The following is a 19,152-nucleotide window of genomic DNA, read 5'->3' as shown; positions in this document are numbered from 1 at the left end:
CTGAATGGAAGACATTTATGTGTACGTATGTTTTAGTTCAGAACTTTAAAATATTATTTTAAAAATTTTAAAAGAGAGCCAAGGAATAGAAACTGGGCTTTCTTATGTTTAAGTTATGTTTTTAATGCCTACATTTATTCAGCATTCCACAGTAGATTGTATGTGCCTTGTATTAGATACTATCCCAACTACTGGAATGAAGCAATAGACAAAATACACAAAAATCCTCCTTTTAGTGGTCTTATGTACTAGGAAAGTCCTAAGACAGTATTTCAAAGGAGATGGAATGGTTAGCCATTATTTTGGTTAGGGTTTCAGTTGCTGTGAAGAAACACCATGACCATGGCAACTTTATAAAAGAAAATATTTAGTTGATGCTAGCTTAAGGTTCAGAAGTTTAGTCTATTATTATCATGGTGAGAAGCATGGTGTTATGCATACAGGCAAGGTGCTTGAGAAGAAACTGAGAGTTCTGCATCTTGTTCTGCAGGCAACAAAAAGTTAACTATAACACTGGGCATACCTTAAACATATATGCGACCTCAAAGCCCACCCCAAGAGTAACTCACTTCCTCCAATAAGGACAGACCTATTCCAACAAGGTCACACCTATTAGTGCCACTTCCTTAAGGTTTCATTTATTTTCAAACCACACAACCATGAAAATTATTTCTTAGCTATCTAATAAAATCAGGAAATAGAAGTTTTGTGAACTGCTTACCTCTAGATTTTTGGCATTTTCCAATTTAGTTCACATAGTGTTGAATAACCAAAACCAAAATCTACCCCTCAAGCCGGGTGATGGTGGCGCACACCTTTAATCCCAGCACTCGGGAGGCAGAGGTAGGCGGATCTCTGTGGGTTCGAGACCAGCCTGGTCTACAGAGCTAGTTCCAGGACAGGAACCAAAGCCACAGAGAAACCCTGTCTCGAAAAAAAAAAAAAACCAAAATCTACCCCTCAAGATTATCCATCTTGAAAAAGTGCATCACTATGCATTTATTTTTTCAAATTAGAAACCTGAAGATTATTATTTTTTTCTTCTAAAAGGGTCTCAGGTCCCTAAGGCTATTCTCAAATTTTCTGTGTAGCTCAAGCTGGCTTAAACTTTATAGTGATTATTTTGCTTCAGCCTCCTAGGTGGTGGAGGTACAGCCATCGTACCCAGTTTATGCTGCATTGGAAATGGAGACCAGGGTTCCCTGCATGCTAGGCAAGCACTCTACTAAGTGAGCTACTTCCTTTGCCTGTGAAAATTTTCTTTCATCTCTATTTCTTTCCTCCCTATACCATTGCATTTATTATCTATCACCAATTTTACCAAGCATATCTTAAATACAAGGAAAGCAAATGTGTGAGGCATCCTTTCTCATGGGTCCATCAAAGTAATACTTTTCTTCTGCTTTTTCTCCAGGGATCCAAGCGGCAATGCACCTCAGTTCAAGAAAGTAGTTTTTCAAGAATTTACTGATGGCTCCTTTAGTCAACCCTTATACCGGGGAGAACTAAATGAACATTTGGGGTTGTTGGGGCCTTATATAAGAGCAGAAGTTGAAGACAACATTATGGTAAGTTAAGGACAATGGAATTACAAAAAGTTCTCTATATATGGTTTGCTTCTGTTTATAAAAATAACATATACAAATGGCATGAAATTAGAAATTAAACTGTCTAGGCCAGTGGTACTCAACCTGTGGGTCTAGACCTCTTTGGGGAGTCTAATTCCTCTTTCACATGTCCCCTAAGACAATCATAAAACATAAATAGTCACATTATTATTCATAACTATAGAAAAATTACAGTTATAAAGTAGCAACAAAATTAATTTTATGGTTGGGGTCACCACAGCATGAGGAACTATATTAAAGGATCACAGCATTAGTAAGGTTGAGAACCACTAGTCTAGGTTCAACCTATAGCCTGCAAACCCACATACAACCAAATATAGATAAGCATGTCCTAGCACAAAATCACAAACTTACTTAAAGCATTATAGAGGGTTTTTTTTGCATTTTTTGAAACTCAGTTGTACCATTCTTCAGTGTGATCGTTAGTAGATAACATCATGTCACAGTGTAAAAAGGCTAGGCACACATGGTCTATGGAAACAAATGTAACCAATGGGAGAGAGGAGGAAAGGAAGGAGAAGATAGAAGAGGACTGTGTGAGGAATATGTTCATATGTACATGAACGAAAATATCCTTTTGTAACATAGTACCACGTACACCAGTTGGAAAAAATAATATGTTCTGCCATCTGAAAAAATTAAAGTACATAAAAATTGAGGAGATAAATAATCCTATAATTTTCATTTTGATGTATATTCCTCATCTGTTGCCTGGTTTTTCCCTTTATGTATTGGAAATTATACCATATGTAATATATATAATTCTGCCTCTTCAATTATGTATTATGTAATAAATATTTTACATAATTCAAATACTTCTTAAGTAAGAAGGAAGGACTATGTATATGGGCATGGTTGCACATGTCTTTAATCCTCCTTCATCTCCCACCCCCACACTTAGGATCAGAAACAGGGGCAGATGGATCTCTATGAGTTTGAGTTCAGCCTTGTCTACATATGGAATTTAAGGACAGTCAGAGTAACATAGAGAGACTCTATCTCAAAAAATAAAACAAAGAAGAATGACTACATGATATTCTATCACATGAATTGATGGGACCATAGATTACTTAAATATATACTTTGAATAACCTTTTAGATCATTTCTTTTTCCTTTTCTTTGTTTCTTTGAGACAGCATCTCACAATGTAGCTTTGTGTCTTTGTCAATGTTTTATTGCTATGAAAAGATACCATGACAAAAGCAACCTTTATAAAAGAAAGCATTTAATTGGGGGGCTTTCTTACAGAGGTTTAGTCTATTATCATCATGGTGGGGAAACTTAGCAACAGGCATAGCAGGCATGGTGCTGGAGAAGTAGCTGAGACCTATATACTGATCCAAAGGCAAAGAGAGAGACACTGGTCTTGGCATGGACTTTTAAAACTTCAAAGTCCAACTCCTAGTCACACACTTTCTCCATCAAAGCCACACCTACCCCCAACAAGGTTACAGCTCCTATTAGTGCCACTCCATATGGGCCTATGGTGGCCATTTTTATTCAAACCACTATACCTTGGTTTACCTTCTGAAACTCACTATGTAGACTTGGCTGGACCCAAACTCACAGAGATCCTCCTGTCTCTACCTCTTGAGTGTTATGATTAAAGGTGAATGCCACCATACCCATAGAATTATTAGTCAAGGTTCTCTAGAGTCATAGAACTTATGGAAAATATATATATATATATATATATATATATATATATATATATATATTGAATTTATTGGCATGACTTTTAAGCTACAGTCTAACTAATCCAACAATGGCTAGCTGTGAATGGAAAGTACAAGAATCTAATAGTTATTCAGTCCCAAAAGACTGGTGTCTCAGCTGGCCTTCCCAAAGAGGTAGGCTCCAATGCTAGTGAAGGAATAAATGTGCTGACAAGGCAAGGGCAAGCAAGCAACAAACCAAACTATCCTTCTTCTATGTCCCTATATGGGCTTTCAGCAAAAGGTGTGGCCCCAATTAAAGGTGTGTCTTCCAGCCTCAGGGTCTGGATCAAAAGCTGTGTCTTCTAGCCTCAAGATTCTGACCAGAGGTATGTTATCCTCTCACCTCAAGATCCAGATCACAGGTGTACCCTCCTTTTCTGGATTGTAGTTCATTTTAGATATATTCAAGTTGACAACCAAACTAGCCATCTTTTTCTTTGCTTTTGTTAAGTTTTTTTATTGAGAAAAGGAAAAAAAAAGTATCCACCTCCTCCCAGCCTCCCATTTCCCTCCCGCTCCTCCCACCCTTCTCCCCCTCCCCCAAACTCCTCTCCCCCCCCTCTCCAGTCTGAAGAGCAGTCAGGGTTCCCTGCCCTGTGGAAAGTCCAAGGTCCTCCCCCCTCCGTCCATGTCTAGGAAGGTGAACATCCAAACTGGTTAGGCTCCCACAAAGCCAGAACATGAAGTAGGGTCAAAACCCCGTGCCATTGTCCTTGGCGTCTCATCAGCCCTCATTGTTTGCCATGTTCAGAGAGTCCAGTTTTATCCCATGCTTTTTCAGTCACAGTCCAGCTGGCCTTGGTGAGCTCCCAATAGATCAGCTCCACTGTCTCAGTGGGTGGGTGCACCCCCTGTGGTCCCGACTTCCTTGCTCATGTTCTCCCTCCTTCTGCTCCTCATTGGGACCTTGGGAGCTCAGACCAGTGCTCCGGTGTGGGTCTCTGTCTCTATCTCCATCCATCACCAGATGAAGGTTCTATGGTGGTATGCAAGATATTCGTCAGTATTGCTATAGGATAGGGTCATTTCAGGTTGCCTATCCTCAGCTGCCCAAGGGGCTAACTGGGACATCACCATGGGCTCCTGGGAGCCACTCTAGGTTCAAGTCTCTTGCCAAGCCTAAAGTGGCACCCTTAACTAAGAATTGTGGTTCCGTGCTCCCCTGTCCAACCTTCCTTTATCCCAATCCTTCTCTTCCCCCAAGTTCCCCCCTCCTTCCCTTCTAACTTTTCTCTCCCCATCTCCCCTTACCCCCATCCCACCCCACCCCCAAGATCCCAATTTTCTTCCCGGCAATTTTGTCTACTTCCCATAGCGAAGAGGATAACTATATGTTTTTCCTTTGGTTCACCTTCTTATTTAGTTTCTTTATGTTCACCAATTGTAGTCTCTGTGACCCTTATTTATGGCTAGAAACCAATTATGAGTGAGTACATCCCATGTTCATCTTTTTTGGTCTGGGATACCTCACTCAGGATAGTGTTTTCTATTTCCATCCATTTGCATGCAAAATTCGAGAAGTCATTGTTTTTTTTACCGCAGCATAGTACTCTAATGTGTATATATTCCATAATTTCTTCATCCATTCTTCCATTGAAGGGCATCTAGGTTGTATCCAGGTTCTGGCTATTACAAATAATACTGCTATGAACATAGTTGAACAAATGCTTTTCTCATATGATAGGGCATCTCTTGGGTATATTCCCAAGAGTGGTATTGCTGGGTCCAGGGGTAGGTTGATCCCGAATTTCCTGAGAAACCGAAACACTGATTTCCACAGTGGTTGCACAAGATTGCATTCCCACCAGCAATGGATGAGGGTACCCCTTCCTCCACAGCCCCTCCAGCACAGGCTATCATTGGTGTTTTTGACTTTAGCCATTCTGACAGGTGTAAGGTGATATCTCAAAGTTGTTTGGATTTGCATTTCCCTGATTGCTAAGGAAGTTGAGCATGACCTTAAGTGCCTTTTGGCCATTTGAACTTCTTCTGTTGAGAATTCTCTGTTGACCACATACTCGGTAGCAAAGCTAACTTACACAGTTACAAAAAAATATTTGTAACCACCTGTGTCTTATCAGATCACCATGGATTAAAGTTAGAATTCAACAACAATGCTACCCCCAGAAAGCCTATAAACTCATGGAAACTGAACAGTCAACTACTGAACCATACCTGGATTAAGGAAGAAATAAAGAAAGAAATTAAAGTCTTCCTTGAATTAAATGAAAATAAAGAAACAACATACTCGAATTTATGGGACACTATGAAAGCAGTCCTAAGAGGAAAGTTCATCGCACTAAGTGCCCACTTAAAGAAAACAGAGAAAGCACATATTGGAGACTTAACAGCCCACCTGAAAGCTCTAGAAAAAAGAAGCAGAATCACCTAGGAGGAGAAGAAGACTGGAAATAATCAAACTGAGGGCTGAAATCAAGAAAATAGAAACACAGAAAACAATACAAAGAATCAATGAAACAAAAAGCTGGTTCCTGGAGAAAATCAACAAGATTGATAAACCCCTATCCAAACTAATCAAACGGCAGAGAGAGAATACGCAAATTAATAAGATCAGAAATGAAAAGGGGGACATAACCACAGACACAGAGGAAATTCAGAGAATCATCAGATCTTACTACAAAAGCCTGTATAACACAAAACTGGAAAATGTAAAAGAAATGGACACTTTTTTAGATAAATACCATATACCAAAGTTAAACCAGGACCAGGTGAACAATCTAAACAAACTAGCCATCTTAAATTCACACTTTGTCAACTTGACACACAATCATATCTCCTTATGTTATGATTAATTTCCAAATGAAAACAATACTCAGTCATAATAATGCCTAAACATAACTATCCCACATACAACTGCAAATGTGTTATATATTTAACCAGGTCATAATTATGCCTAACATGATTTAACTATACCCTGTACAACTACAAACATGGCAACTCTTATAAAAGAAAACATTTAATTGAGACTATCTTACAGTTTCAGAGGTTTACTCCATTATCATCATGGTGGGAAACATGGCAGTGTGCAGGCAGACATGATGCTGGAGAAGGATATGTGTGTTCTACATTGTGATGCACAGGCAGAGAAAGGAGACTGCCACATTAAACCTAGCTTGAGCATATAAGACCTCAGTGCTCACCTCCAAAGTGACATGCTTCCTCCAGCAAGGCCACACCTACTCCAACAAGGCTACCCCCCCCAATAGTGCCACCCCCTATGGGCTAAGAACTCAGACACATGAATCTATGGGGACCATTCCTAGTCAAACAACCCCACACAGCTTTGTTTTTCTCTATTTATAAATAATTGTTTTCCTTTTCCTAGGATAAAAGTCTAGAACTGTACTATACAGAAATTACGAATTCTCTGTCAATGTCCTTTATAAATTTATCTTTTGGGAGGGGATAATTTTATTAATATTATCTTATATATTAGATATTACAAGTGATAACTTTAATTGAAATTACTTTTATAAGTTTACTGTCTCAACTTCATATGATATTTGAAATAAAAGATTTTTAGGTAGTAACTCATAAAACTTTTCTCTTTGGTATTTTCATTGTTTTTATATTCACAAAAATACCTCTCTACCTGGAAGAGTTTTAAATATTTTCTTTTATATGTTCATTTTTATATTTAATTATTTAACCATCTCTCAGTAACTTGTGTAAAGTGTAAGTAATTTTTGATGCATTTTAAGAAACAGATTAAAGTTACTTTATCCCAGTAGACTGATAGTAAATTATAGAAGCATCTAAAGCTATGGAGTTATAGCTACATTTCTTTCTGACTTGGAATTTATTTTAATTTGTATGTCTTCTATGATAAATATGCATAGTTTTTAAATCAAAAAAGAAAATCTTTAAAAAAGAAAACAGACATTTGTGTAAAGATGTAGAGTTTGATCTTGGAGAAAAGTGGAGGTAAATAAAGTTAAAATATATTGTTTGGAATTCTCAAAGAACTGAATAAAATAAATAAAATTTTAAAATGATAATACACATCCATTTTGCTATGGCAAACCTTAAGTAGTCACTCTTGAAGTTATAGCGACATTTTCTGTTTACTTTTGAATTACTTTTAAGTAATTAAGAATTTTCACCTTCATAGTTTTCATATAAAATTAGAATTAAAAATTTTCTCATAAATTTCTCTTAAGATCTGAGGTAATAAAAATTGGATAAAGAACAAAAGATAGAGAGATATAGTTATAAAACTTTATAACTCTTTAGGATTTTATTATTATAAAAATTTATTCTTTCTGAATTTTTTTCCTCTTCAGGTAACTTTCAAAAACCAGGCCTCTCGTCCCTACTCCTTCTATTCTAGCCTTATTTCTTATAAGGAGGATCAAACACAAGGAGAAGAACCTAGAAGAAACTTTGTCAAACCTAATGAAACCAAAATTTATTTTTGGAAAGTACAGCATCATATGGCGCCCACAGAAGACGAGTTTGACTGCAAGGCCTGGGCTTATTTCTCTGATGTTGATCTTGTAAGTCATTCCTTATTAGGATAGTTATATTATCATTTAAAAGAAATGGCCTTTAAATCTTTTTTAAGTGTGTGTGTGTGTGTGTGTGTGTGTGTGTGTGTGTGTGTGTGTGTGTTTTGCCTGTGTGTATATCTGTACATCTCAGAAGGAGGTTTTGGATTCCCTGGAACTGGAGTTAGAAACTGTTGTGAGATGCCATGTGGGTGCTGGGAATAAAACCCAGATCTGGAAGAGCAGTCAGTGCTCTTAACCACTGAACCGTTTTCCAGCCTGTTTTTTTAATCCTCTATACTAAGAATTTGTTATATATCCGAAACACAATGAAAAGTTTTAAAGTGAAGAAAGTATTATCACTTCTCTGTGTTAGAAATATTACTGTGGAATCTACTGTAGAGAATAAATGGTACGTTGCCAAGAGAGAACTTACACTAATACAATTAATGCCCTCTTGGGAACTCTAGGAAAGAGATATGCACTCAGGATTGATTGGACCCCTTCTGATTTGCCACACAAACACGCTGAATCCTGCGCTTGGTAGACAAGTGGCAGTACAGGAATTTGCTCTGTTTTTCACTATCTTTGATGAGACCAAGAGCTGGTACTTCACTGAAAATGTGGAAAGGAACTGCAAGATACCCTGCAATATCCAGATGGAAGACCCCACTGTGAAAGAGAATTATCGCTTCCATGGTAACATAATCAATATATAAATATTATTCATTGTGAAATGTAGTGTACTTTTTCAAATGAGCTTTGAGCCAGACATTTGAACAGTATTGAGAAATGAAATCCTGATGAGTATCAGGATTTTCTACGGAGAACAAGGAAGGAAGCTTCCATGAACTATTTTAATAATCTTCTCTGTTCTTCTCCAGCAATCAATGGTTATGTGATGGATACCCTACCGGGTTTAGTAATGGCTCAAGATCAAAGAATTCGATGGTATCTTCTCAGCATGGGCAGCAATGAGAATATCCAATCTATTCATTTCAGTGGACATGTGTTCACTGTACGGAAAAAAGAAGAGTACAAAATGGCAGTGTATAACCTCTACCCAGGTGTGAGATAGTTTATTTATTTTTTTCTAGTTTCTGTGTGCTTTGAGTATTTGATTTAAATGGTGATATAATCAATAACAAAACAGAGAAGCACCTTTTTGAAATGTCTTTTTTTTTCTAGTAATTTTATCTTATACTGAGAGAGAAATAAATTAACAAATGAACAAGATAATTTCAAGTATATGGAAATTACTAGAAATGAATAATTAAGTACCATATAGTACTTTCCTAAGAATCTTTTGTTATTTTCCCCTCAAAACCTACATGGCACCAGTAGTTATCAAGACTAATTTGCTTATGCATGTAACTAATATATTGGTGAAGCACTAATGAAAGTGTTGATAAAAACACAATATTATTTTTAAACAGTATATTTGTGGGTACATGTGTGTCTGTGTGTGTGATTGTGTGTGTGTGTGTGTCTGTCTGTCTGTGTTTGTGTTGGTATGCACATATAAGTGCCTGGTGCCCACAAAGACCAAAAGAGATGATCAGAACCCCTGGAACTGTAATTACAGGTAGTTTTGAGCTGCCTGACATCTGTAGTATATATCAAACTCAAGAGCACTAGCATTCTTAACCTTCGAGTCACCTGTTCAGCTTCTCCCCTCCTTCCAGCTTCTTGCAACTTGAGATCCCTTTGCCTAGTACTGTGGACCCAAGATGATCTTACTATGATTTCTCTTCCCCTTGAAAGTAACATTTGGTCAATAGTAAAGACACCTATAGTATTTTTCAGAGCAAAAATGTACACAAAAAGTCTTGCACTTATTGAGAGATCTGAGAATGATGGAACTGAATTTGGTAGCTTATTGTGATAATACATATTGTAAATAAGTCCATGTATTTTATACTCATTTTTAATAAAATAATTTTTGTTTCTTTTGATTTTAAAAAGGAGTTTTTGAGACAGTGGAAATGCTACCATCCAGAGCTGGCATTTGGCGAGTAGAATGCCTTATTGGCGAGCACTTACAGGCTGGAATGAGCACTCTTTTTCTGGTGTACAACAAGCGTGAGTAAAGCTCACTAAATATTCAGTCTATTTCTATACAACTTTACTCCTTTTTGAAGTGGTGGTCTTTGTCAAGAAATAAATACAATCTTGTATTATTATTAAATTTAAAATTAATATTGCTGATAGAAACCATTAGAGTTCTCAGAGGAGGTTGAAGCTTTGTACCCTTTGAATATGAATCTATGGTATGTAACAAACTGGTGCTTAAACAGTCTTAAATTTCACAATAGTAGATTTGGGGACTTAATTTTGATTCATTTACCAATGATAACTTACAAACTTTACATGGAAGAGTTTGGGGATATAACTTTAAACAAGGTAAGAGAAACATCACTTAGCTAAAAGTAATTAATGTATCCTTGTTTTCATGGGTTCTGTGTCATTTATAGCTTCTGTGTTTGATTTCAGAGTGCCAGATTCCTCTGGGAATTGCTTCTGGAAGCATCAGAGATTTTCAGATTACGGCTTCAGGACACTATGGTAAATACTATGATAATTTTTTTCATTCCTGTTAGAGAGTTTCAAATAATCTACTTCTTTCCATGCTTTTCTAATATATATATATATATATATATATATATATATATATATATATATATATATATGTGTGTGTGTGTGTGTGTGTGTGTGTGTGTGTGTGTGTGTGTGTGTGTGTGTGTTTTGCTTACATATACATCTGTAAACCACTGGCATGCCTGGTGCCTGTGGAGACCAGAAAAGGGCATAGAATTCCCTTAAACTGGAGTTACAGGTGGTTGTGACCTGCTTTGAGGATGCTGGAAATTGAACCTGGGTCATTCCCAACAAGTGCTCTTAGTTCAGGCCACTTTCATTTCTTACCTAGGCAATGGCACTAACTCCTGAAATAGCCTTCCCACTTTATTGCTGTTCCCATGAGCTCATTATACTGAGCATAGTAGGAAGCTACATTTGCTTCTGAACAGTTTTATTAAAGCTTTAATAGAGTCTATAAAATTCTTCACACATTGTTCTAGAATAAGGGTTTATAGATCATTGTCTCTAGGTCTACAAGTGGTACTATAATATTTCTTTATCATGTAATGTACATTTATTACAGAAAAGTCAAACATTTTTAAAGAATAGTAAGAAAATAAAAGAAATAAAAAGCATGATACTTCCATCATGAAACTCTTCAAATAATACCCAAAACTCTTTTTTTCTTGAAATGGTACCTATTTTCATGAGTTAAGAATAATTTTCAGTTTTTAGTGTATATTACTTATCCAAAAGTATAACTTTCATTGTGACATTTTTGTTTTCTTATTTGAATACAATGTACTTTGATTCTACTCTATTATCCTGTCATACTTCTCTTCCCACTTTTCCGGTCTGCTTCCTTTTCCCAGATAGTTAACTTTTCTATTTAAAAAAAACCTATTACGCTTATTTATGTGTGTGTGCGTGCACATGTCTATGTGTACGTATAGAAATCAGAAGACAGCCTACATGAATCTTTTCTCTCCTGGTATGTAGATCAATCTCAAGTTATCAACCTTAGTGACAAGCACTTTTACTCATTGAGACATCTCACTGGCCCAACTTTTCCATTTTTAGATGACTTAAAAAAGTTTTAAGTGTTAAATATGACATGTTAAAATTATAAAATTCAAGTTGAAATGTCTATAAAAAGTCTTATACTGCAACACAGTCACACATTCATTTACATAGCATGTAAGGCTGCAATGGCAGTTATGTAGTTAAAAAAAAGAGACCATATAATATGCCACTCTTAAAGTACTTGCTATTTAGCCTTTGATATAAAATGGTTTGTCAAACCTCTACTTTAAAGGAGAAAGAAAAAAGAGTTTTGGGTATTATTTGAAGAGTTTCATGATGGAAGTATCATGCTTTTTATTTCTTTTACTTTCTTACTATTCTTTAAAAATTTTTGACTTTTCTGTAATAAATGTACATTACATGATAAAGAAATATTATAGTACCACTTGTAGAGTGCATATATACCTCAATGGTAGAGTGCTTGCCTAACACATGCAAGGGGCCAGGTTCATTCCCCAATATTGCCTCCCCATAAAAAGTAGAACATGGAATATGCAACATCAAAAAATAAATCCTTTAAACAGTAATCAGTACTATGATACTACAAAACTTTTACGCTTTTCTCTATCTCTTCCATGAAGATTAACCTTTCTCTAGAAAATACCGTTTTTCCAAAGATTTTAAGATAATTACAGTAGAATATATAATAATGTAATCTTTCTCTTCTTCCTTGGACAAAGGACAGTGGGCCCCAAACCTGGCAAGACTTCATCATTCTGGATCAATCAATGCCTGGAGTACCAAGGAGCCCTTTTCTTGGATCAAGGTCAGAAAACTATGAGAAATATATCAACATTCAACAAGTTCAAAACATTATATACACCCTTTTATTCTGTAGTCTCTCCTATAAAACATCAGTTTACATACGAGGAAACTGTAAAATAGAATGACTTATTAATTTGTATAAAAATATTCAAAAAGGAATTATTGATGTGGTGGTTTGAATAAAAATGACCCCCATAGGTACATAGAGAGATACACTACTGGGAGGTGTGGCACTATTAGGAGTAGTTGTGACCTCGTTGAAGGAAGTGTGTCAATGGGGGTGAACTTTATTTATTTATTTATGTATTAAAGATTTCTGCCTCCTCCCTGCCACTGCCTCCCTTTCCCTCCCCCTCCCTCAATCAAGTCCTCCTCCCTCCTCAGCCCAAAGAGCAATCAGGGTTCCCTGCCCTGTGGGAAGTCCAAGGACCACCCACCTCCATCCAGGTCTAGTATGGTGAGCATCCAAACTGCCTAGGCTCCCACAAAGTTAGTACGTGCAGTGGGATCAAAAACCCATTGCCATTGCTCTTGAGTTCTCAGTAGTCCTCATTGTCCGCTATGTTCAGCGAGTCCGGTTTTATCTCATGCTTTTTCAGACCCAGGCCAGCTGGTCTTGGTGAGTTCCCAATAGAGCATCCCCATTGTCTCAGTGTGTGGGTGTGCACCCCTCACGATCCCAAGTTCCTTGCTCGTGCTCTCTCTCCTTCTGCTCCTGATTTGGACCTTGAGATTTCAGTCCTGTGCTCCAATGTGGGTCTCTGTCTCTGTTTCCTTTCATCGCCTGATGAAGGTTAATATTCAGGAGGATGCCTATATGTTTTTCTTTGGGTTCACCTTCTTATTTAGCTTCTCTAGGATCACGAATTATAGGCTCAATGTCTTTTATTTATGGCTAGAAACCAAATATGAGAGAGTACATCCCATGTTCATCTTTTTGGGTCTGGCTTACCTCACTCAGGATAGTGTTTTCTATTTCCGTCCATTTGTATGCAAAATTCAAGATGTCATTGTTTTTTACTGCTGAGTAGTACTCTAATATGTATATATTCCATACTTTCTTCATCCATTCTTCCACTGAAGGGCATCTCGGCTGTTTCCAGGTTCTGGCTATTACAAACAATGCTGCTATGAACATAGTTGAGCATATACTTTTGTTGTATGATAGGGCCTCTCTTGGGTATATTCCCAAGAGTGGTATTGCTGGGTCCAGGGGTAGGTTGATCCCGAATTTCCTGAGAAACCGCCACACTGCTTTCCAGAGTGGTTGCACAAGTTTGCATTCCCACCAGCAATGGATGAGTGTACCCCTTTCTCTACAACCTCTCCAGCAAAGGCTATCATTGGTGTTTTTTATTTTAGCCATTATGACAGGTGTAGGATGGTATCTTAAAGATGTCTTGATTTACATTTTTCTGATCGCTAAGGAGGTTGAGCAGGACCTTAAGTGTCTTTTGGCCATTTGAAATTCTTCTGTTGAGAATTCTCTGTTCAGCTCAGTGCCCCATTTTATAATTGGGTTGATTAGCCTTTTACGGTCTAGTTTCTTGAGTTCTTTATATATTTAGGAGATCAGACCTTTGTCAGTTGCGGGGTAGGTGGGTTGCCTTTTTGTCTTAGTGACAGTGTCCTTTGCTTTACAGAAGCTTCTCAGTCTCAGGGGGTTCCATTTGTTCAATGATGCCCTTAGTGTCTGTGCTGCTGGGGTTATACGTAGGAAGTGGTCTCCTGTGCCCATGTGTTGTAGAGTACTTCCCACTTTCTCTTCTCTCAGATTCAGTGTGTTCGGACTGATATTGAGGTCTTTAATCCATTTGGACTTGAGTTTTGTGCATGGTGATAGATATGGATCTATTTTCATTTTTCTACAGATTGACATCCAGTTTTGCCAGCACAATTTGATGAAGATGCTCTCTTTTTTCCATTGTATACTTTTAGCTCCTTTATAGAAAATCAGGTGTTCATAGGTTTGTGGGTTAAAGTCAGGGTCTTCTATTCGATTCCATTGTTCCACTTCTCTGTTTTTATGCCAATACCAAGCTGTTTTCTATACTATAGCTCTATAATAGAGTTTGAAGTCAGGGATGGTAATGCCTCCAGATGATCCTTTATTGTATAAGATTGTTTTGGCTATCCTGGTTTTTTTCCCCATATAAAGTTGATGATTGTCTTCTCCAGATCTGTGAAGAATTTTGCCGGGATTTTTATGGGTATTGCATTGAATCTATAGATTGCTTTTGTAGAATTGCCATTTTTACTATGCTGATCCTCCCAATCCAAGAGCAAGGGAGATCCTTCCATTTTCTGGTGTCCTCTTTAATTTTTTTCTTCAAAGATTTAAAGTTCTTGTCAAATAGATCTTTCACATCCTTGATCAGAAAATATCCCAAGATATTTTATGCTATTTGTGGCTATCATGAAAGGTGATTCTTCTCTGATTTCCCTCTCTGCCTCCTTATCCTTAGTGTATAGGAAGGCAACTGATTTTTTGGAGTTGATCTTGTATCCTGCCACATTACCAAAGATGTTTATCAGCTGTAGGAGTTCTTTGGTAGAGTTTTTGGGGTCACTTATGTATACTATCATATCATCTGCAAATAACGTAAGCTTAACTTCTTCCTTTCCAATTCGAATCCCCTTAATCCCCTTATGTTGTCTTAATGCTATTGCTAGACCTTCAAGCACTATATTGAAGAGGTATGGAGAGAGTAGACATCCTTGTCATGTTCCTGATTTTAGTGGGATGCCTTTGAGTTTTTCTCCTTTCAATTTAATGTTAGCTGTCAGCTTGCTGTAAATAGCTTTTATTATATTTTGGTATGACCCTTGTATCCCTAATCTCTCCAAGACCCTTATCATAAAGGGGTGTTGAATATTGTCAAATGCTTTTTCAGCAACTAATGAAATGATCATATGTTTTTTTTTTCAGTTTATTTATATGGTGGATTACATTGATCGATTTGCGTACGTTGAACCAGCCCTGCATCTCTAGGATGAAGCCTACTTGATTATAATGGATAATATTTCTAATGTGTTCTTGGATTCGGTTTGCCAGTATTTTATTGATAATTTTTGCATTGATGTTCATGAGTAATATAGGCCTGTAATTCTCTTTCTTGGTTGGGTCTTTGTGTGGTTTTGGTATCAGGGTAACTGTAGCTTCATAAAAGGAACTTGGCAATGACTCTTCTGTTTCTATATTGTGAAATACATTAAGGAGTATAGGTATTAGCTCTTCTTGGAAGTTCTGGTAGAATTCTGCATTGAAACCATCTGGTCCTGGGCTTTTTTTGGAAGGGAGATCTTTGATAACAGCTTCTAATTCTTCGCAACTACCAGGTCTATTTAGATCGTTCACCTGGCCTTGGTTTAGCTATGGTATATGGTACTTGTCTAAAAAAAAAATGTCCATTTCTTTTGCATTTTCCAGTTTTGTGGCATACAGGCTTTTGTAGTAAGATCTAATGATTCTCTGAATTTCCTCTATGTCTGTGCTTATGTCCCCCTTTTCATTTCTGATCTTATTTATTTGCGTGTTCTCTCTCTGTCATTTAATTAGTTTGGATAGGGGTTTGTCAATCTTGTTGATTTTCTCCAAGAACCAACTTTTTGTTTCATTGATTCTTTGGACTGTTTTCTGTGTTTCTATTTTGTTGATTTCAGCCCTCAGTTTGATTATTTCCAGTCTTCTACACTTCCTAGGTGAGTCTGCTTCTTTTTTTTTCTAGAGCTTTCAGGTGGGCTGTTAAGTCTCCAATGTATGCTTTCTCCGTTTTCTTTAAGTGGGTACTTAGTGCTATGAACTTTCCTCTTAGGACTGCTTTCATAGTGTCCCATAAGTTTGAGTATGTTGTCTCTTTATTTTCATTAAATTCAAGGAAGACTTTAATTTCTTTCTTAATTTCTTCCTTGACCCAGGTGTGGTTCAGTAATTGACTGTTCAGTTTCCATGAGTTTGTTGTCTTCTGGGGATAGCATTGTTGTTGCCTTCTAACTTTAATCCGTGGTGATCTGATAAGACACAGGTGGACACTGATATTTTTTTCTATCTGTGGAGGTTTCCTTTGTTTCCGAGTATGTGGGTCAATTTTCGAGAAGGTTCCATGAGCTGCAGAGAAGAAGGTATATTCCTTCCTATTTGGGTGGAATATTCTATAGATGTCTGTTAAGTCCATTTGATTCATTACCTCCAACAATTCTCTTAATTCTCTATTAGGTTTCTGTCTGATTTACCTGTCCATTGGTGAGAGAGGAGTGTTGAAGGCTCCTCCTACTTGTGTGTGTGGTTTGATGTCTGCCTTGAGTTTTAGTAATATTTCTTTTACATAAGTAGGTGCTTTTATATTAGTGGTGTAGATATTCAGGATTGAGACTTCATTCTGATGAATTGTTCCTGTTATGAGTATAAAGTGTCCATCTCGATCTTTTCTGATTGATTTTAGTTTGAAGTCAGTTTTGTTAGAAATTAGTATGGCCACACCTGCTTTTTTTTTTAGGACCATTTGCTTGAAAAACCTTTTCCCAACCCTTTACTCTGAGTAGATGCCTGTCTTTGTGGTTGAGATTTGTTTCTTGCAAACAGCAGAATGTTGGATCCTGATTTCGTATCCAATCTCTTAGCCTGTGCCTTTTTATAGGTGAATTGAGTCCATTAATATTAAGTGATATTAATGACCAGTGGTTGTTTACTCCGGTTATTCTTATTTTTTTGGTAGTAGAGTTTGTGTGTCTCCTTTTTTTGAGTCGTGCTGGTTAAGGGTCGCTAGATGCCTGAGTTATTGTAGGCAGTATTGTCAATGGTTGGATTCCTTGGGTTGTGATTTTCCTTCTATTACTTTCTGTAGGGCTGGATTTGTGGCTACAAATTGTTTAAATTTGTTTTTATCCTAGAATGTCTTGTTTTCTCCATTGATAGTGAACAATAGCTTGGCTGGGTATAGTAGTCTGGGCTTGCATCCATGGTCTCTTAGTTCCTGCAGTACCTCTATCCAGGACCTTCTGGATTTCATTATTTTCATAGAGAAGTCAGGTGTAAGTCTGATAGGTTTACCTTTATAAGTTACTTGCCCTTTTTCCTTTGCAGATCTTAATATTCTTTCTTTAATCTGTGTATTTTTGTTTTGATTATTATATGGCGAGGAGATATTTTTTTTTGATCCAGTCTGTTTGGTGTTCTGTATGCTTCTTGAATATTCAAAGGAATATCTTTCTTTATGTTGGGAAAGTTTTCTTCCATAATTTTGTTAAAAATATTTTCTGGGCCTTTGAGCTGTGACTCTTCCCCTTCTTCTATCCCTATTATTCTTAGGTTTGGTCTTTTTATTGTGTCCCATATTTCCTGACTGTTTTGTGATGAGAATTTGTTGGCTTTGCTGTTTTCTTTGATCAGTGTGTTTATCTTCTCTATGGTGTCTTCAGAATCTGATATTCTTTTTTCTATCTCTTGTATTCTGTTGATTATGCTTGTTTCTGTAGTCTCTGCTCGTTGACCTAGATTTTCCATATCCACCTAGACCTCAGCTTGTGTTTTCTTTCTTGTTTCCATTTCAGTTTTCAATTCTTGAACTGTTTCCATTACCTGTTTGATAGTTTTTCTTGGTTTCCCAGGGTATCGGGGGTGAGCTTTGAGGACTCAGATGCTCAAGTCACACCCAATGTGACATTCTCTTCTGACTGCCAACAATCCAGGTGTAGAACTCTCAACTCTCTCTCTCCAGCAACATGTCAGACATCATGCTACCATGCTTCCAGCCATGACAGTAATGAACTAAACCTCTGAACAGTAAGCCAGCCCCAGTTAAATGTTTTACTTTAGAAGAGTTTCTGTGGTCATGGTGTCTCCTCACAGCAATAAAATCCCAACACACTTGGGAATAAAATTGAAAAAACAGATGTGTCCCATTTCTTTCTACTTGGATTATAAAATCACAGTGATATCTATAATTGAATTTATGACCTTACAAGACCTTGTATTCTATATTATTTTATATTTTTTAATTTATTAGATTCTTTTTTAAAAAAAATTCAAATTCCCACTCCCTCTCCTCCTCCCATTCCCTCTGCATACCCTCCCACCCCACTCCCCTCCAATCCTAAGGGAGGATAAGGCATTTTGCTTTGTGGAAGGCCCAAGGCCCTCCCTACTACATCTAGGCTGAGCAAGGTATACATCCAAAGAGAATAGGTTCCCAAAAAGCTAGTACATGCAGTAGAGATAAATCCTAGTGCCACTGCCAATGGCCCCTCAGTCTGCCCCAGCCATACAGCTGTCAACCACATTTAGAAGGATTAGTTTGGTCCTATGCTTGTTCCTTTCCAGTCCATCTGGAGTTGGTGAGCTCCAATCAGCTCAGGTAACCTGTTTCAGTGGATGAACCCTTCATGGTCTTGATCTCTTTGCTCATATTCTCATTCCTTCCACTCTTCAACTGGATTTTGGGAGCTCCGTCCAGTGTTCCAATGTGGATCTCTGCCCGTCACCATCAGTTGCTGAATGAAAGTTCTATGGTGATATTTAAAATAATCATCCTTCTGACTACAGGGCAAGGCCAGTTTGGGCACCCTCTCTTCTATTGCTTAGGATCTTAGGTGGGGTCATCCTTGTGGATTCCTGGGAATTTTTTCTAGAGCCAGGTTTCTTGCTAACCCTATAATGGTCCCTCAATCAAGATATCTCTTTCCTTGCTCTCATATCTGTTCTTCCATCTTGACTATCCCATTCCCTCAAGTTCTACTGAACCCTCCCCTTATCCCCTCCTCTTCCCCTTCTTCTCTTCCTTCTACTCCTGCCCCCATGCTCTCAATTTTGTCAGGTGATTTTGTCTGTTTCCATTTTCCAGGTGGGTCTATAAATTTTTTTAGGTTCAAAT

The 19,152-nt window shown here is 37.4% G+C and overlaps 1 protein-coding gene across 7 annotated transcripts in view; it reads left to right on the top strand.

Moving 5' to 3' along the window:
• The window catches only part of F8 (coagulation factor VIII), a 148,210-nt gene that overhangs the window by 80,634 nt on the left and 48,424 nt on the right, over positions 1-19,152 (top strand). For all 7 annotated transcript variants that reach the window (XM_075958588.1, XM_075958589.1, XM_075958592.1 and 4 more), the window contains 7 exons: positions 1,415-1,568; positions 7,652-7,864; positions 8,326-8,554; positions 8,740-8,922; positions 9,821-9,937; positions 10,349-10,420; positions 12,199-12,284. In XM_075958588.1, coding sequence (XP_075814703.1) covers positions 1,415-1,568; positions 7,652-7,864; positions 8,326-8,554; positions 8,740-8,922; positions 9,821-9,937; positions 10,349-10,420; positions 12,199-12,284 — 1,054 coding nt within the window. The remainder of the gene's footprint in view (positions 1-1,414; positions 1,569-7,651; positions 7,865-8,325; positions 8,555-8,739; positions 8,923-9,820; positions 9,938-10,348; positions 10,421-12,198; positions 12,285-19,152) is intronic.

Source organism: Microtus pennsylvanicus, chromosome X (assembly GCF_037038515.1).
Source record: "Microtus pennsylvanicus isolate mMicPen1 chromosome X, mMicPen1.hap1, whole genome shotgun sequence".
NCBI classification, from domain to species: domain Eukaryota; kingdom Metazoa; phylum Chordata; class Mammalia; order Rodentia; family Cricetidae; genus Microtus; species Microtus pennsylvanicus.
Note: the sequence above shows the minus strand (reverse complement) of the source record. Positions and strands in the feature narration are given on the sequence as shown.